Source organism: Coccinella septempunctata, chromosome 8 (assembly GCF_907165205.1).
Source record: "Coccinella septempunctata chromosome 8, icCocSept1.1, whole genome shotgun sequence".
Classification (NCBI taxonomy): domain Eukaryota; kingdom Metazoa; phylum Arthropoda; class Insecta; order Coleoptera; family Coccinellidae; genus Coccinella; species Coccinella septempunctata.
The window spans coordinates 32,748,414-32,766,461 of record NC_058196.1 but is presented as its reverse complement, the minus strand read 5'-3'; the positions used below and the strand labels follow the sequence as shown (position 1 = coordinate 32,766,461).

General features: G+C 38.2%; 1 protein-coding gene across 1 annotated transcript in view; it reads right to left on the bottom strand.

Annotated features, from left to right (window-relative positions):
- Positions 1-2,102: 2,102 nt before the first annotated feature.
- The window catches only part of LOC123318843, a 42,934-nt gene continuing 26,988 nt past the window's right edge, over positions 2,103-18,048 (bottom strand). Inside the window, exons 4-10 of the mRNA XM_044905599.1 lie at positions 9,627-9,782; positions 8,028-8,304; positions 7,738-7,860; positions 7,205-7,496; positions 6,881-7,103; positions 5,258-5,344; positions 2,103-3,396 (exon numbers count right to left, since the gene is read on the bottom strand). Of these exons, the coding sequence (XP_044761534.1) occupies positions 2,740-3,396; positions 5,258-5,344; positions 6,881-7,103; positions 7,205-7,496; positions 7,738-7,860; positions 8,028-8,304; positions 9,627-9,782 (1,815 nt within the window). The 3' untranslated portion in view covers positions 2,103-2,739. The remainder of the gene's footprint in view (positions 3,397-5,257; positions 5,345-6,880; positions 7,104-7,204; positions 7,497-7,737; positions 7,861-8,027; positions 8,305-9,626; positions 9,783-18,048) is intronic.

The window sequence follows — 18,048 nt, the reverse complement described above, 5'->3', positions numbered from 1 at the left end:
CTACACAACTCTAATGTAAGTATTTTGTTTCTTTGTAGTTTGAAGGCTTCCTACTTGGATTACATTAAAATATATTTCAAATAAAAAAAATAAAAAAAAGGCAAATACACGAAAATTATAGACGAACACATAAATTTATTTATTACAGTAATTGGAAATTCTCTGAAAATAATGCAAATAAGCATGTTCGCAAAAGCAATACCTATAAAAAATCAATTGAGTTTTTAATGCATTCTGATAATTCAAATCTTTTTTTTTTAACTAATTTTTTTTATGAGAAAAAGGCCTAATTTTTACGCCCATTGATATTTTAAACAAATATTGATGAGGTAAAATCCAAGATATATTTTCCACTTATCATTAAATTCATGAAAGGGAAACGTACCTTATTTCATATTAAATTGAATTATATATATAAATCTATAAAAATGTAGATAAATGTATACCTTTCAGTTGAAATATTAATAATCATAAATAAAATATATTGGTGTAATATTGTTTTTCTTAATTTGAGATAAATAATCAAAAAACTTTCTGTCCTTCATTTAAAACAAAAAATAATATAAGAAACTTAAACTGTTATATCAATAAATCGTTCTCTAACTTCCTCGTGGTTTCAAATAAATACACAGAACCATTTTTTCTAATTTTATTTTCCCTCATATATACATCATAGCCTCTGAAATACTGAGTGAAGAGAAATGAGCAAATAGTTCATTAAAAAAAATTAAATTATAAATTAATAAATATTGTAAACAACAAACATAAATAAAATATTGATGCTACAACATTCTAGAGGAAATTCAAATATTATTCCTAATAATATATGCGATAATATATAAAACAAAAACAGTACCTAGCATTCATTTTACAATTCGATGATTCATTGAGATATTTCTATAATGATCGATCTCCTATATGTACCTACTAACATTTCGAATCGAACTATACTAAAAACTAGAGAAACTCATTCAATATATCGATGTGAAAAATGCGGACAAATATCATTCATACAATGAATAATGCATAAAATATTTCCGAGAGATACAAACTAATCGATATCCAGGAAAATAAAGCAATAAATAGTCAATTAAATATTCGTCTGGTCAAAATTCCACCTTAACTTATATATCGCAAATTATGTCTTCCATCTCGATAAGAGAGAAATAATGAGCAAAATTTGGCATCGAAATTATGTGAAAAATAAAATAAGAAAGACATAATTCAACCAAATCATAAAAAAAAACGATTCCCGCAACCAATAATTAAGACCAAACGTCTACATGTACTATATACAATTTGATATAGTATTCTCGAATAGTAAATCTAGATATTTTTACATATATATTGCAAATATGCCCTTAAACTGAAAATACTGATTACCTTAAATTAAGTATCCTTGAGCAAAAAGCTTATATATTCAGAATAAACACAAAAAGATTCTCTTAAGGTGAAAAAACAAAATAATTGAATTTTAGAGGAAAAGTAAAAATAAAATAACAGAATAAAATCAAATGAAGGAGAAGAACAAATATTAATGAAAAAAGTGAGATTGAAAAAAGGTCAAAAGACATATCTTTTATTTTCCAGAGAATTGATAAGTTATTCATGAATATAAATTTTGGAACTCCGAAATTTGAATAAATGATGAAGAGAAAGTAATTTGAGCATGAAAAAATTTAAAATTTCAATATAAAGAAAAAATCGATTTTTTTTGTTGAGTAAAGATCTATGCTCGTTCTGATGAGAAATGAATATGCAATAAAACCCGTTACCTTATTATATTCAGAATAAAACATAAAAAAAATTCTCTTGAGGTGAAAAAACAGAATAATTGTATTTTTGAGGAAAAGTATAATAGAAATAAAATAACAGAATAAAATCAAATGAAGGAGATTGATAGCTAAAAGAACTGTGATCATTGAAGAATAGAGTCCATAAACAAACAAATATTAATGAGAAAAAGTGAAATTGAAAAAAAAGGACAAAAATAGAAGACAGACCTTTTATTCTCCAGAGAATTGATGAGTTATTCATGAATATAAATTTTGAAATTTTTTAATTTGAATAAACGAAGAAGAGAGAATTTGAGCATGAAAAAATTGAAAATTACAATATGAAGAAAAAAATCGATTTTTTTTGTTGAGTAAAGATCATTGATCGTTGTGATGAGAAATGAATACGCAATAAAACCCGTTATCAAATGAGAGACCAGTGATTTGATTATAAATGAAATACTCGAAGCAAAAAATTACGAATTATACATAAAAAAAACAACGATGAAATATTATAAGTTGCAGCTAACTGGGGAGGGTAAAATTTTGTTTTTAACTATTTGAGAAGTCGTCAATAAACGTACTCAAAGGGAATTTTCAGGGGAAATGGTATAAAAGGAAGTTGTTTTTGAATAGATCGAGACCAAGAAGTTTCGACCCTCCTATTACACCACAAGACATAACTCGATAGGTTAATTTCATAGTGATACAATTTTCAGAATCATCTTAATCTTGAACGTCGCTCTTTTAACCACTATAGTGATATTGACGTGTAAACACTTCGTCAGAAGCCCAAAATTCAATTCCAAGGTCACCGATAGTAGTTTCGCCACATTAATTCATCTAATCGATACGAAATCCTGTTCATTGTTCACTACAGAGTGTACAACGTCACTGTAGCTCGAGACAGTCTAGTTCCAGACACTTGGATAGCGTTCATCTGTCACTTGTCAAACGTGAGCTCCTATTGTCGACGATGCAAGTCCTCACTTTTACCGTTCATGCTGGCCATAACCAGCGAATTGTCCACGGAACCGTTGGTCTCCCTCAGCTCAATCGAACTGGGCACTCCAGCGTTCCTAGCCCCCAAGAAACGATGCCCGATCCAGTTGGAGAACACGCTGAGGGATATGGACCTGTGGGCCTCCTCGGCCATGTGCTCCTTCTGCAACTGGTACCTGTAGAGCAGAGAACCGGCCACCAGGGCCGATACAACGGCCGACACAGCCACCAGGATGAACAGAAGACTGAAACCAGGAACGGGCATGCAGATGCCGTAGACCACCTCCTCCCTGATCCGTCCCTGGAAGACGGTGACCGCCTCGGCCCTCCCGTCGGGGCTGAAGGCCAGGTCCGCCTCGGAAATGACGTCGTACAGGCCGCTGACTCCGACGTCGGCGCTCCTGACCTTCCTGTCAGATATCACCAGGGATCTCCTCCTTCTCTTGATCCTCCTGGTGCGGTGTGTCTTGTCCTCGAGGGAGTCGTCGGTGACGTTGTTCTCGGAGGAGTCCGGACGGGGCGCGTCGTCCGAGAGGCTTCTGGGGGATGGGGAATAGAGGTCGTGGTCCAGGGATCTGGGCCCGTGGGGGAATTTTTCTTGCATGGACTGGAGCAGATCCTGGAAGGCAAATTGAGATTAATGTGTGGTATAACCGTTATCCAACATTTTAGGGTTTACGAAAAATTTCCTTAGAATTCTAACCCCCTGGTCGATTCGAATGATTGAAACACTTTTTTGAATACTCTTGAAAACAAGTTTAAAGAAATTAATTGATTTTGTACGAATTTCCCAAAGTTCAAGAATGACGATCAACTCTCCGACCTTTTTGGAGATTTTCAGAAGAACAATTTTGTGACTTCACTACTCAGAAACAAGTCTACACAGAAAATCCTGAATTTTTTTCTTGTCACACAATCTATTCAAGAATGCTCTCTGAAAATTTCATGCTCCTCAGTTAAACCGTTTGGTCTTGACGAATTTTCAAATGACTTCATCTTTTTCGGAATTTTTCGAAGGTCAACTTTCTAGTCATTTATCTCTCAATAAAAGCAACCGTAGATGGAAATGTGATATATATTCTGAAAGAGCTTCTCTTCTAAAGATAAATCTGAGAATTTCATCCATCTAGGTGCAACCGTTCGGTCTTGACGAATTTTTAACTGAACCCATCTTTTCGGAAATTTTTCGATAGTCACCATTCGACTGATTTTTTTCTGAATAAAACTAACCATAGATATAATTGTGATTCATATTCTGAAAGAGCAACTCTTCAAATGAAGAATCTGAGAATTTCATCCATCTCAGCGCAACAGTTCGGTCTTGACGAGTTTTTAACTGAACCTATCTTTTTCAGGATTTTTCGAAAGTCAGCTTGTGAGTGTTTTTTCTCTCAATAAAAGTAACCGTAGATGTAAATGTGATTCATATTCTGAAAGAGCAACTCTTCTAGTAAAAAATCTGAGAATTTCATCCATCTCGGCGCAACCGTTTGGTCTTGACTTTTTAACTGAACCCATCTTTTTCAGGATTTTTTTGGAGGTCATCTTTCGAGTCGTTTATCTCTGAATAAAAGTAACCGTAGATGGAAGTGTGATATATATTCTGAAAGAGCAACTTTTCCAGTAATAAATCTGAGAATTTCATCCATTTCGGCGCAATCGTTCGATCTTGACGAATTTTTAACTGAACACACCTTTTTCAGGATTTTTCGAAGGTCAGCTTTAGAGTCGTTTATCTTCCAGAAAAATTATCGTAGATCTAAATGTGATACATATTCCGAAAGAGCAACTCTTCTAGTAATAAATCTGGAAATTTCATCCATCTAGGTACAACCGTTTGGTCTTGACGAAACTTTAAGTTCCCATAACTCCGAAACCCTTGGACGAATCTTGCCCATTGACGTCTCAAATCCAGCAGATCATTGTGGCAGTGTCACAGATGAGCGAAATTTCATCGAAGCGTCTCAACCTGTCAAAAGCAAGGCCGGCACAACGTTCATAGAATGGAAATTTCTCAGTCGCGTCCATTAAAAGTAACGACAATCTTTTATTTAATCGTAATCGCAATTAAAAGACCGTTAATGAGTCCTTACCATCCCCGGAATATCCCGCGCTCGTGAAGATCCACGTAACAGTCCGAGAACCGGCAAAAAATCCCCGGATCGCCGGTCGGAGCATAGAAAAGAATTCGCGAACTTTTTCAAACCATCGTCAGTGCCATATAGACGTTTACAGTTAGGCCTTTTTTATTCCCATCGATCGCTAAATGACAGTTCTTTTAACGACTATTATTTAGAGGAATCGCGCAACTGTACAGGGTGATTTGTAAACGAAGCTCGGCTAAATAATCAGCGAAAATTGCGAAATAATTGTAAATACCCAGAATTAAACTGTTTTGCTCATAGCTCGAGACCGATAAATGTTCTATTATAACACTTACAACGTAATAAATGAAGTTTTGCAATAATTAAACATCATACCTTATGGGGCACTGCCGTTATTTCTTGTCCGGCGGAATCGTCTTGTCTCTCCACGACTGGCCTGACGTACTTCTCCTGCGACTCGTCCTGAAAAATGCTCGTTAGTTTATTGTTCGCCAGACAAAACACTGGAAAGCCTCCTACGAAGTTCAATCGATAGATGTTTATGTAAGTAGCAAAGGAATAAATTGACCGAACTATATGGAAACAGAATTATTCGACTTTCACACGTGTTTCGGTATTAAAAAGCATCTTCAGGTGTCTATTTTGATGTATATTTTGTTTCACAAATGGATAAATGGGTGAGTCTGGACTCGATTCTTGAGGTCGAAAAAAACACTCTCCCGAATTAGAGATACGAGGATATATTGAAAAATTCTTAGCCTACTATAGAAGCAAACAAAATTTCAATGTCAAAATATTTCATTACTCAACATATTCTCCTCTTAACTAGATACATTTGTTACAGCGAACCTGCAACGTCTCTAGACCTTTCAAAAAAACTGTTTCTTCTTGCTCTACAAACCAGATCTCCACAGCTTTTGTTACCTCCTCGTTGGAAGAAAATTTACGACCTTTTAAAGTTTTTTTTCAGTTGAGGAAAGAGATGATAGTCGGATGGAGCCAAATCTGGTGAATAAGGGGGGTGTTCTAGTAATTCAAACCCTAAATCACGAATTTTTTGAATGGCAACATGAGATTTGTGTGCAGGGGCGTTGTCCTGCAAAAACAAAACACCTTCGGATAGCTTTCCGCGTCTTTTCTCTTTAATTTTTTCCCGTAGAGTGGTCAGTTATGTCGAATAGTAATCTCAGGTTATTGTTCTACCCTTATCCAAAAAATCAATCATGATTACTCCATAGCAATACCAAAAAAACTGAAGCAAGAACTTTTCCAGCAGATTTTTGGACACGAAATTTCTTAGGTCTTGGATAACCAGAGTGTCGCAATTCCATCGATTGTCGCTTTGCTTCTGGATCGTAGAAATGTACCCAAGTCTCATCCGTAGTAACAATTCGGTTAAAGAAGTCTACATCGTTTTCAAATCGAGCACAGATCGAACCCGATGCTTCTACCCTTGCACGCTTTTGATCAACATTCAAACATTTGGGGATCCATTTTGCAGCAATTTTTCTCATGTCCAAATTGACGTGAACTATATGATGAACGCATTCGTATGAAATATACAGTTATGCATCGATATTTTCGGGGACTGACACAGAAACTGGCCTTCCCGATCGGTCATCATCTTCAATGGAAAATTTACTTCTTTTGTAGCTTGCAGTCCAATTTTTTACGATCGCATACGAAGGACATTGATCACCAAGGGTATTAAGCATATCTTCGTAAACCTGCTCACCTCTCAACCCTTTAAATACAGGTACTTGATGATGGCTCGATACTCCAATTGTTCGATTCTCACAATTTCGATGGACATCTTCTTTCTTTTAATTTATTGCGAAACTCTTATTTACTTTTTGACCTCAAACTTTACACTGACACTTCTAATGAGTTATCGTTCGTTGCTATGGTAACGCAATATTTTTTCACGCAGGCTAACTAGATATCAATACATCCTCGTATGATGTCATCGAACAGACCGAAACTGAAAACCTCACTCACCTTATCATTCGAATTCCTGTCTTCCTTTTCGGATTTGAGAGGCATATTTACAGCTGGAAAATCGTTGTCTTCGAACGTGGCAGGTCCATTGTGGTGCAGGATGTCATCGTAGGCCACGTCGCTGGTGTCTATCCTGACATCCTCGTTGTCTATATCGTTGGCAGGATCTGGAGATTTCTCATCGGAATCCACGGTGTCGGTACGGTCGATGCTCTGATGGCCGCTGATATTCACCAGAAAAGGCACCGTTAGTTCAATATTTGCCGAAATGTTGGCAAATCCAACATCGAAAAGTACAAAGTCAACAAGAAGCATAACACTTACAAATCGTGCTGGTTACCGCCAGCAGCCTCTGGCTCCAGTTGACAGTGATCCAAGCACCCGTGTCTGCAGATCTCCACCTTGCACTTGATGTGCACGCTCAGCGCGTCCGGGAACTTGAAGGCGTGGAAGAAGGCGTAGGTTATCACAGAGGCCCTCTCGTCAGCTCCCCTAGCCTTCAGGAACCTACTGATCATTTTGGGCCTCAGAACGCAGCCGTACTCGTCCGACAACTGGATCACGTGACCCCCGCCGTCGGAGGCCACGCAGGACTTCACCCGCATGTCGAACTCCCCTGAAATAATGAGATTTTGAATGGGGGAAGGTTTGGTTAGGTTTGGAAGAGTATCAAAGCTAGCTCTGCCTGGAGGATCAGTTGGTGGTACACAAAACCTTCGTGGTTGGCTTCTAGGAGTTGTGAGAAGCCTAACTTTCTTATGTAGCGCCCTTCAATTACCTCTTTCTCGAGACTCTTGAAGCTGGTACCTGTCTGATCTTCAATATAAAATTTTTCAAGTAAATGATGTGGTTCTTACCTCTGTAATCGTTTATGGCTACTACCAAAGTGAGGGTTGAACCCAGAGGTACTATACCAGTGACCGGAGGTGCCCATGGTCCTTTGCCATGCTGTATCTCCATCCAACAATCCACGTTGTCTCCTGAAAAATACGAACGTGCCTTAAGAAAGCTTTCTAATGCTTTAAAATCTTGTTATAATCAAGCAGTATCTCAATCTGAGAAATCTGTTGAAAATCCATGAATACTTCGTCGAATGGATGAAGAGGTACCACCAGGAGATTGTCCAGTGATACTCCCCGAATCTTACCCCTAAAATCCAACTGGATAACGTCGAGATCAGCAATCACCATGGGTGGTTTGGTGGCTGTTTTCTCGTAGTCATTGAACCACTCGCACCTCAGTCTCTTGGCCTCGTCCCACACCTCCAGCAGGTCCTTGTCGTACTGTACCACCACGGTGTTCTCGTAGAATTGACCGTGGAGGTCAGGTTTGGTGCCGCACCTCGCGTATGCTATCCTGAAGGAGAAGAAGGTTTGGCCTGTGGATGGGGGTACGTAGACGCATCTTGGATCTCCATGCTGACCCTAGAAAAGAAGGTTTTATTTATTTTTATTATTATTTATCATTTGAACCGGGCTGTATTAGCCTTTCGGGAACTGCGACCACGTAGATCTTTTGTTCTCTACCCTACTCATTCATAGGAGCCCAAGGAGGTCGTCAATGGTGTTGATAAAACCGACAACATCCTTAGGGGCCTTGACCTTTACCTCGTGAGTATCCAGGACTGGTTTCTCCATATGAACGGTTCTTAAGCCAGCCAACTCTGAACACTGGCATACCATGTGTTAAGCTGGTTCTGCTTCTCATCCACAGAGCCTACAAATCGCATCTGCTGACTTTCCCACACGGTACAAATTATATTTGTACCCTGTCAGCAGTCCTACCATCACCCAAAGCTCAACTCGTGACAGCTTTAGCAGTTTTCTGGTGAAGGTCTGTGAAATCATCTCGAATTTCTTCGACTGAGTAAGTCCAGGAGTGTTTCTCCAGAGGATCCATCTATTGTTCAACTCCTATTGTTGGATTGCTGCCTTGTATTGGTACTTTCCAAGCCCACAAAAAGGCTCAGGTCCATCAGGTGTTAACCTTGATCCTCTTTTTGCAAGTTCATCGGCTTTCTCGTTTCCTCCAACACCACAGTGCCCTGTTAGACAAAATAAGGTCTTTTGATGGTTGATGTCTCATTGAATCAACTGATTCTAAGCAACTTATACTTCGTGGACTGCTTGATGTATGGAAAAGCTGAATGGTTTATAGGTAATCATCATGTGGCTGCATAACTAACTGGAATGATGAAGTTCTCATGGGCAGCTCTAGGCAATAGTCTCCAAAGTATTACTTCAATAGTCCTGTGTACATGCCCAATATCACAGTGGCGTCTCACCCTTCTTCGAACATTGTGAATCCCTAGATTGTGAATTTTTTTGAGGGTAACCCTGTCCTGAGATGTTGAGATCTATTGGTTTCTTCCTCCTTTTGAAACTTTGTCTTGTAGGTGCCTTTTCCTATTCCACAGGAAGTTCAACACCATAAGGTGTTAGTGCTTTCTTTCCCTTTCCATTTGTCTTTTAGTATCTTGGAATTCCTGAGTGGTTTGGAACGTAGACTGAAAAAACCTTGATACTCCTGCAAGTTTCGATTAGTAGCCAACCAGTGTCGTAGAGCTAGAAGCCTGAAACACCTTTATTGGTGCTCTGTCGCACCTTCTGTTTCTATACCAGACACACGTTTGTTTAATGTGTAAATGGTGAACAATCATGAAGGATGGTAAAGCATAGAGAAGGAAGAATCAAGACGTTATTGTAATACGATTTGATATGAAGCCAAATTTGAAGTTTTCGCTTACCTTGGATGAAACAATGCCTTCGAACGGTTGGGAGAATGTCAAATGCACGTCCATATGATCTTTCCCACACATAACGTCCAAAGATTGAATTGACGGCATTCCCGAGGGCCTATCCAAGGGCCACACATCTCCCGAATCCGAGGACACATTCCTTATCTGCAAAAAAAAAACCAATTCGTCATAGTCGGTCAGAGTCGTCGACAGAGGGGTATAACTATTTCGTTGGGAATCACAGATTGGATTTCAGATGTTTACATGCATAGATCGTGACAAAAAATCGGCAAACAATTTACCGATATGCCAGGCCAAATTCTCACGCCACTTTTAACATTGATTGCTTCCTCTAAGTTCGTGTTGTCGTAATATCAACGTGAAAAACCTAATTGGCGAGCACACAATGATCCAATTTGTAAAATTATGCTCGTTAAAATTCGAAAAACAAACTGTTCGTTCGAGATATGGACATTCTTGATGAATCGTTCGCTGTAAAGCACAGCAGTATCTCTAGAAGAGTTGTTCTTCGACATGCCACTCACATCTGTGTTATTTTACAGGGAAAGGATAAGATAGAATAATTGAAATTCGGACAGTGTCGTAAGGAAGAGAGGAAGAATGTTTAATGATGACCGCTAACTAACAACTCTTTCTACCCGGGCTTTTCCTACCCTCAAATGAAGTATATCCGAATATGTATCAAATGTGATACATATTCTGAAAGAGCAACTCTCCTGGTAATAAATCTGAGATTTTCATCCATCTAGGTGCAACCGTTCGGTCTTGAAGAATTTTTAACTGAACCCATCTTTTTGGTCAATTTTCGAGTAGCGTATATTCCATTAAAATCATCGTAGCTAATTGCTTACCTACTGTAGCTTTCTCTAAAAGCACATTCCACAAGTTGAAAGCTTTCCTATGTCATTCAATACGCGTCATCGAGTAGAGGAATCGGTTACCCATACACACACACACACACCGGTGTTCATCTATTAAAACGTCCTAACCATAAAATCTTCGTAGATATCCTCTCCAACCAGGTTTCAATTACTCGGTGTGACCCAGGGGTCATTTGATTAAATCGAAATCTTCCTATAGCGATTCGCTTTCATCATTGTATCGCACAAGGCGTTATACTAGTCGTAGGTAGGTACTATTTAAAAGTGTGTAGGAAGCGTTGATGTTTGTGTCTTTATCGACCGTTGAAATCTCCGACGTCGCGCTGGTAAATTGAGCCCTAACACCCGAGAAATGATGTTTGGGGAACGCCAATGACAATTCTGAAATCTACGGAAAAAATGCTTTACAGGAAGGTCTTGACGAATTTGTGACCCCATATTTTTCGGGATTTTTCGAAGGTCAATTTTCGAGTAGCGTATCTCCCAGAAAAATTATCGTAGATCTAAATGTGATACATATTCTGAAAGAGCAACTCTTCTAGTGATAAATCTAAGATTTTCATCTATCTATATGCAACCGTTCGGTCTTGACGAATTTTTAAATGAACCCATCTTTTTCAGGATTTTTCGAATGTCATCTTTCGAGTCGTTTATCTCTTAATAATAGTAACCGTAGATGAAAATGTGATACATATTCTGAAAGAGCAACTCTTTTAGTAACAAATCCCCAAATTTCATCCATCTAGGTGCAACCGTTCGGTCTTGAGGAAGTTTTAAGTGAACCCATCTTTTTCAGGATTTTTCGAAGGTCATCTTTCTAGTCGTTCATTTCTCAATAAAAGTAACCTTAGATGGAAATGTGATTCATATTCTGAAAGAGCAACTCTTCTAGTAATAAATCTGAAAATTTCATCTAGCTCGGCAACAAATATAGCCCATAATCGATTCCAACACACCTTGTCGAACATTTTTATCCTACGTGAAGCATTTCGTGTAGCCCCTGAAATAATTCGCGAAATAATTCACAAAATATGCATGTTTCATACACCGAACACGTTCTTTCTCGACTCGTCCACAACTCTATTCCGGAATACATTGAATAACACGCTGAATTCATGAATATCCAATGAAGTCCAGCCTCCAGTGGCGTATCAGAACCAAACCCGACCCCAATCCTTCGGTTGGATCCGGAATCGACTGAAACTACGCCACTGGTTCACACAAGAATCGAACATACGAAGGCAGATCCAAAGATAGACCGAATTGTGGTTTTGTGATGATGATAGTAGATTTGTTTGAACAATACAACGATTTGAATTTAAATGGGTGTTTAATTCGGGAGTTTTTTTTTTTGGTTGTGGATTAAATCAGTTTAAGTGCTATTCTCGCCAATTTAATTCCATTTAAACGGCGTAAATCATACGTCAACATGAAGATTATGGGTTTGTACGTTCGGAATGACAAGTGTAAAAGTTCTATGATTTTCTCATGATGATTTAAGAACGATTCATCTTCGAAACGCCAACGATAATATTCTGTGATTGACGACATTAACCTCAAAAGTCACTGTCAATACAGTAATCGAACGATCTGTCAAATAAATCCAATATGGCGTGCGGTGCACAAGTATAACTCGAAGATTTCTTGTTAGTTTTGTTTTTTTGTCAATTTCTTTCACGAATTTCATCTCGAAAATCCATTTTGGTGTTGAATTAACTTGGCAGATTAGGCGTATCGATGACGATAAAGTCCAGAGGCGTAGAAAGTCGGTTGCAACTACATCGAATTAAGATGGGAGTATATTTAAATCCATTTTTTCATATGGGGAAACGTGTTTCTTCGATTCTCCGAACTCTGAGAGATTTTATTGAAATACCGCCGATTACATCAGTGAATAGGATCATTTGGCAACCTACTGTACATCATTATCGTCTACGACGCCATTGGCAGAATTCGAATTCATTAAATTTTATTATAGTGCTCCAATAATGTCTATACACCAAATGAATAGGTTCCACTTATCGGAGTTTAGATCTTTCTCCTGCGGCTCTTTTGGGTCGAATCAATGTATACAGGGTGGTACAGTAACGGGCCCTGACCCAAAAGTTATTCCGAATTCAAGGAAATTCGCCACTACAATGTTTCTTTCTTCAAATAAATTCTGGAAGGGTTACTTTTTCTTTTCTTTCTATAAGATCAGAAAAAGAGATCAAAGTTGGCACCAGAAAAAATTGATCACTGTTTAGTACTGGTGAAGGGACATTTCATCTTAACATGATAAACTGACCACGAAATTTTTCCTTTCATGTGGTTAGAAGAATCTTAATATAGCCAACTTGGACAGTACTGAAAAATGGACCAGGAAAAGTGGCTTCGATTTTCAGGGTTTTCACCAGGCTCAATAAACAAACTGTGTAGGTACAGGGTGTCTTTGACAACAGTAGATTTTTGAGGTCAATATAAACACTTTTTATCTAGACCATTTTTCCCGATTCTGCTCTGATAAAAAGACATAGTATTTTTTAGTTTTCAAAATGAGCTATGCCACCTGTGGAAAAATAAATTTGCCAGAATTACTAGCTAAATCTGTGACACTACACATCTGTGGATCTTTTAAACAGAGTTGTGCTCAGCCAAAGTACTTAATTTTTCAAATTTCACAGTTTCAAAGTGTTTTTTTGACATCAAGAATCTACTGTTAAAATATTTATATGTGTCAAAAACTAACTCTGTGTTTGTGCAGCTAAAATGCTTTGAAATGAATGTTCATGTGTAGATCCTACTCCTAAACGCGATTTTGAAGGTTATAAGAGTGAGCAAATCATCATTCTCATTTTGGATGGGCCTGACTGGCAATTTAAAGTCGAATTTCGAGAAATAGATGCGTTTTTATGGCTGTTACATTCGTATTCCAAGCATAATGAGTAGTAAAAGACTTCTACATTCGAGTGTGTGACCTGTGCAGAATTTCAATCAAGTTTAACTGTCCGACTAGACTTCAATAAGACTTTACTGTCATACCACGAGGACTTTGACAGATACCTCTTGAATTTCGGCCTGTTATAGCACCGATAAACATGCAAAACCACTGAAACGAATCGTCCATTACTGAACTGTCCTTTTAACCATAAAACCCAGTACAATTGAAACGTGCCATCTTCAGACAAGTCGTTAAAATATTGTTTAGTACCCGAGAGATCACCTTCCTAAACTTCCCAACTCTTTTTTTGCGGTCGTAGAGACAGCAGCTGCGAGGAATTGAAAATTATGGCATCTACAATGGACCGCTGAACCGCAAAAACAAATAGTAACACCAGTCGGGGTCAGCGTGGGTCAGCAGTAATACGAAACTGGAGATCGTGAAGATGTAACTTAGCAATTTTTTGCACGAATGGAGCTGGGATATCCCTTGGAATTATATGTATATATGATGGTCATTTTGAGCACCCGATACAGTCCCACCTCTTCAAAAGCCACAAATCGATACAAACCATCGGCTTCCAATGGTCGTATAAATCAAGAATAATAGCACAGATGGCGATGGAACATTATACATGTTAATTCTTCGAAACGGTGCTAATATTGTACCTGCGGCGTGCAGATATTTATACTAACACCTGTTGACGAAGGTCGGTCGCTTCTAGTCAACGTCATTGTGTCTACCGAAGACGGTGATTGACCACCGATGTATCTAGAACAACAGGCTAGAAGAGTAGGATCTGGTGATCAAACTGGAGTTGGAATTTTTGAAGATTTCGCTACACATCTCTACACCTATCATCAGAGGCAGAGTCTACATGTTTCTCTTTCATAGGAGAGGCATATTTGTTATGTACAGGTTGTTTTCATATGATTGTGTCAGGTAACTGGCAACTTGCATAAGTCATTGACAAGGTTTGGAAGAAGCCAATAGAGTAACGTAACAAATCTTGTAATAACTTCGAGTGAATGACGATACAAGAGATTCAAGAGAAGGTTTCCGACCTTTTGGACCCATGTTAACTCCTTCGTTAGAATAATGTTGTCTTGACACATTAGCAGGTCCCTGTTAGAAATCTCCTATTATTAAGCTGGGTAAAAATTACCGTTTTATGTAAATCTCACTAGATTTCCATTTCGAATGGAATAACATGGAAATTAAAAGTAGACGTTTATGGCTGTCGAGGATAAACTGTCCGGCTAAAGTTGAGAACATCGATGTTTTCCGAAGCTCCACACGTTTTGTATCGACGTAGGTAATATATTCTTGAAGATATATTGAAAAATTCTTTGAGTACTATAGAACCAATGTCAAAATATTTTATTACTCAACATATTGTCCTCTTCATTGTATACATTTATTACAGCGAACCTGCAACGTCTCTAGACCTTTCAAAAACAATGTTTCTTCTTGCTCTGCAAAGCAGACCTCCACAGCTTTTATTACCTCATCGTTGGAAGAAAATTTACGACCTTTTAAAGTTTCTTTCAGTTGAGGAAAGAGATGATAGTCGGATGGAGCCAAATCTGGTGAATAAAGGTGGTGTTCTAGTATTTCAAACCCTAAATCACGAATTTTTTGCATGGCAACTTGAGATTTGTGTGCAGGGGCGTTGTCCTGCAAAAACAAAACAACTTCTGATAGCTTTCAGCATCTTTTCTCTTCAATTTTTTTCCGTAGAGTGGTCAGTAATGTCGAATAATAACCTCCGGTTATTGTTCTATCCTTATCCAAAGAATCAATCATGATTACTCCATTGCAATCCCAAAAAACTGAAGCAAGAACTTTTCCAGCAGATTTTTGGACACGAAACTTCTTAGGTCTTGGAAAACCAGAGTGTCGCCATTCCATCGATTGTTGCTTTGTATCTGGATCGTAGAAATGTATCCAAGTCTCATCCATAGTTACAATTCGGTTTAAGATGTCTACATCGTTTTCAAATCGAGCACAGATCGAACGCGATGCTTCTACCCTTGCACGCTTTTGGTCAACATTCAAACATTTGGGGATCCATTTTGCAGCAATTTTTCTCATGTCCAAATTGACATGAACTATATGATGAACGCGTTCGTATGAAATATTCAGTGCTTCAGATATCCGTTTTAGCCCAATTCGACGTTCTGATAAAATCATGTCATGAACTGCATCGATATTTTAGGGGACTGACACAGAAACTGGCCTTCCCGATCGGTCATCATTGTCAATGGAAAATTAACCTCTTTTGAACCTTGTAGTCCAATTTTTCACGGTCGCATACGAAGGACATTGATCACCAAGGGTATCAAGCATATCTTCGTAAATCTGCTCACCTCTTAACCCTTTTAAATACAGATACTTGATGGCTCGATACTCCAATTTTTCGATTTTAACATTTTTAGTGGACATCTTCTTTCTTTTAATTTATTGCGTAACTCTGGTTTACTTTTTCGACCTCAAACTTCACACTGACACTTCTAATGAGTTATTGTTCGTTGCTATGGTAATGCAAAATTATCTTTATGCATGGAACTGGTTTAGGCTAACTAGATATCAATACATCCTCGTACGTAAACTCCCATAAACGCAATGAAAAATAGAATTGTCAAATGATGACGATACCAACAGAGACCTTGGTTAAATTTGGCCAATTTATTCAATTTTAGCCAAAGTGTAACATCACGTTTAGTGTTAAGGTACTTTGCCACTCATCAGAGATTCAGAAGTGAGAAGATAGCATCTCAGCGCTTGGAGAATACTATCCTTATGTCAGGGGGAAGGATATGAGGAACTGGAACAATACCAAATCATTATAACCGCACCAATTACCAAAATAAAGATATCTGTTTGTTCAATGAATGGCCTACCATTTCAGACTATCCGATTCTAGCAATTATACATCTTATTAGACCAACATTCGGACTGTAGACCTTCCATTACCCGTTATTATATCTGAGAACTGAAACAGTGGCCTCACACAAAGCTCACCCCACTTTTTTTTCTCTCAGAACACAGAGCCCGATTACATCCTTAAAATATAGTCATTTTAGTAATGGTGAGTTGCATGGGAAATGCAAGGTTTTCATTATATAGATATTACAGTAATTGGCAGTTGGGCTGGTGATAATGAGGTACAACTATGTTTTTCCTGTGCTGTTTGAAGTGTGGAGGATGAGGAGATGGTTAATGGCACGTTTGGCTAATATTTCTTGCACGCTTCAGAAGTGGTTAGATCAATTAATGGAATTATACAATTTAGTATGAGACTGTTGGATGGGTGAGATACTGTTGTGGGCTTCATTCGAAAAGAAGGTTTGTGAAGGATCTAATGAAACTTCCTTCATTTGAAGAGGGCTTCATCGAAACTCTTTGAGTGTTCTCAGCCATTTTTAACCATAAAACTATAAAGATATGGTGTGCTTTCAACACATCTTCGAGTATATCCAGATAAGTGTTTCCTGAACAATACGAGTGACTTAAAATGAAACAATGAAGCCCCATTCTATAACGATATGTATGTCACTCGACAATGTTTCAATAGTAGATCATTTTCTGTTTCGAAACGAGCTCCAGTCTGTGCTTGAATTTTATAATATTCACCTAGAAACTACGACAATTTTAACGGTGATTTACTGTATAGTCTGGGTTAACAATTACCAGTGCTATATGTTGTGGACAACTATCGACACGAACTGCGTTTGAAGAAGTACAGATATCACTTTTATCGATGTCAAAGATACAGGGAGGTATCTAGGCTATGATCGGAGCAGTTCCATCAAGGCTCATACAAGCTAGGGCGCCAGCTGTCTTCATTTAAGGGAATAAGACCATAGAACCCTGTCATATTGACATCTGTCATTTTGACATCTGTCATTTTGACATCTGTCATTCAATATGTCAATTTTCTATGTTCTTAAAATGAGTGAGAGAGCATTGCTCCAGTGTTCTCTCGTCCATATAAAGCTTCAATACCCTCCAATTTTCCTTTCACGCCTCATCATTCCTAGTAATCTGTGGCCCGTTCCCAGGCCTCAGATTACTATCGAGCGATTACGATCTGGCAGAACGAAATCGAGATCCCAAACGATTCGCAGCCTTCTTGTTTTGTTGGGCCGAATCTGCGAATGTATAATTAGAGAGTCTACGAGGTGAATTTAGCCGGTCGAAAAAGGAAAAGGAATCAGCCGAATCATTCTCGTCCATTTATCATTCTGATTGTACAATTAACCAGTTGAGGAAGAGGATTTGGCCGCGGTGATGAGGGGAAGGCTGATGCAAGGGATCGAAAGGGGTGTTTTGGACTCTTTGGTTCGTAATTTCCGAGAATCGATCTTCGGAATCGAGCAAGAAAGATAAAATTAGTAATTTATCAACTAAAACTACTATTATTTGATCCTAGTTTCATAGTAACGTCATCTGCTCACGTTTATTCAAGCTGGTTCAGCCTAACAACGACTCGTTTTCTAAAAACGTTAATATAACGTTCAAATTTGTTTACTGAATAACGTTGCTGGGATACTAATTCTAAACGTTGTAAGAAAAACTTGTATAACCTGCAGTTTTGTGCATTACA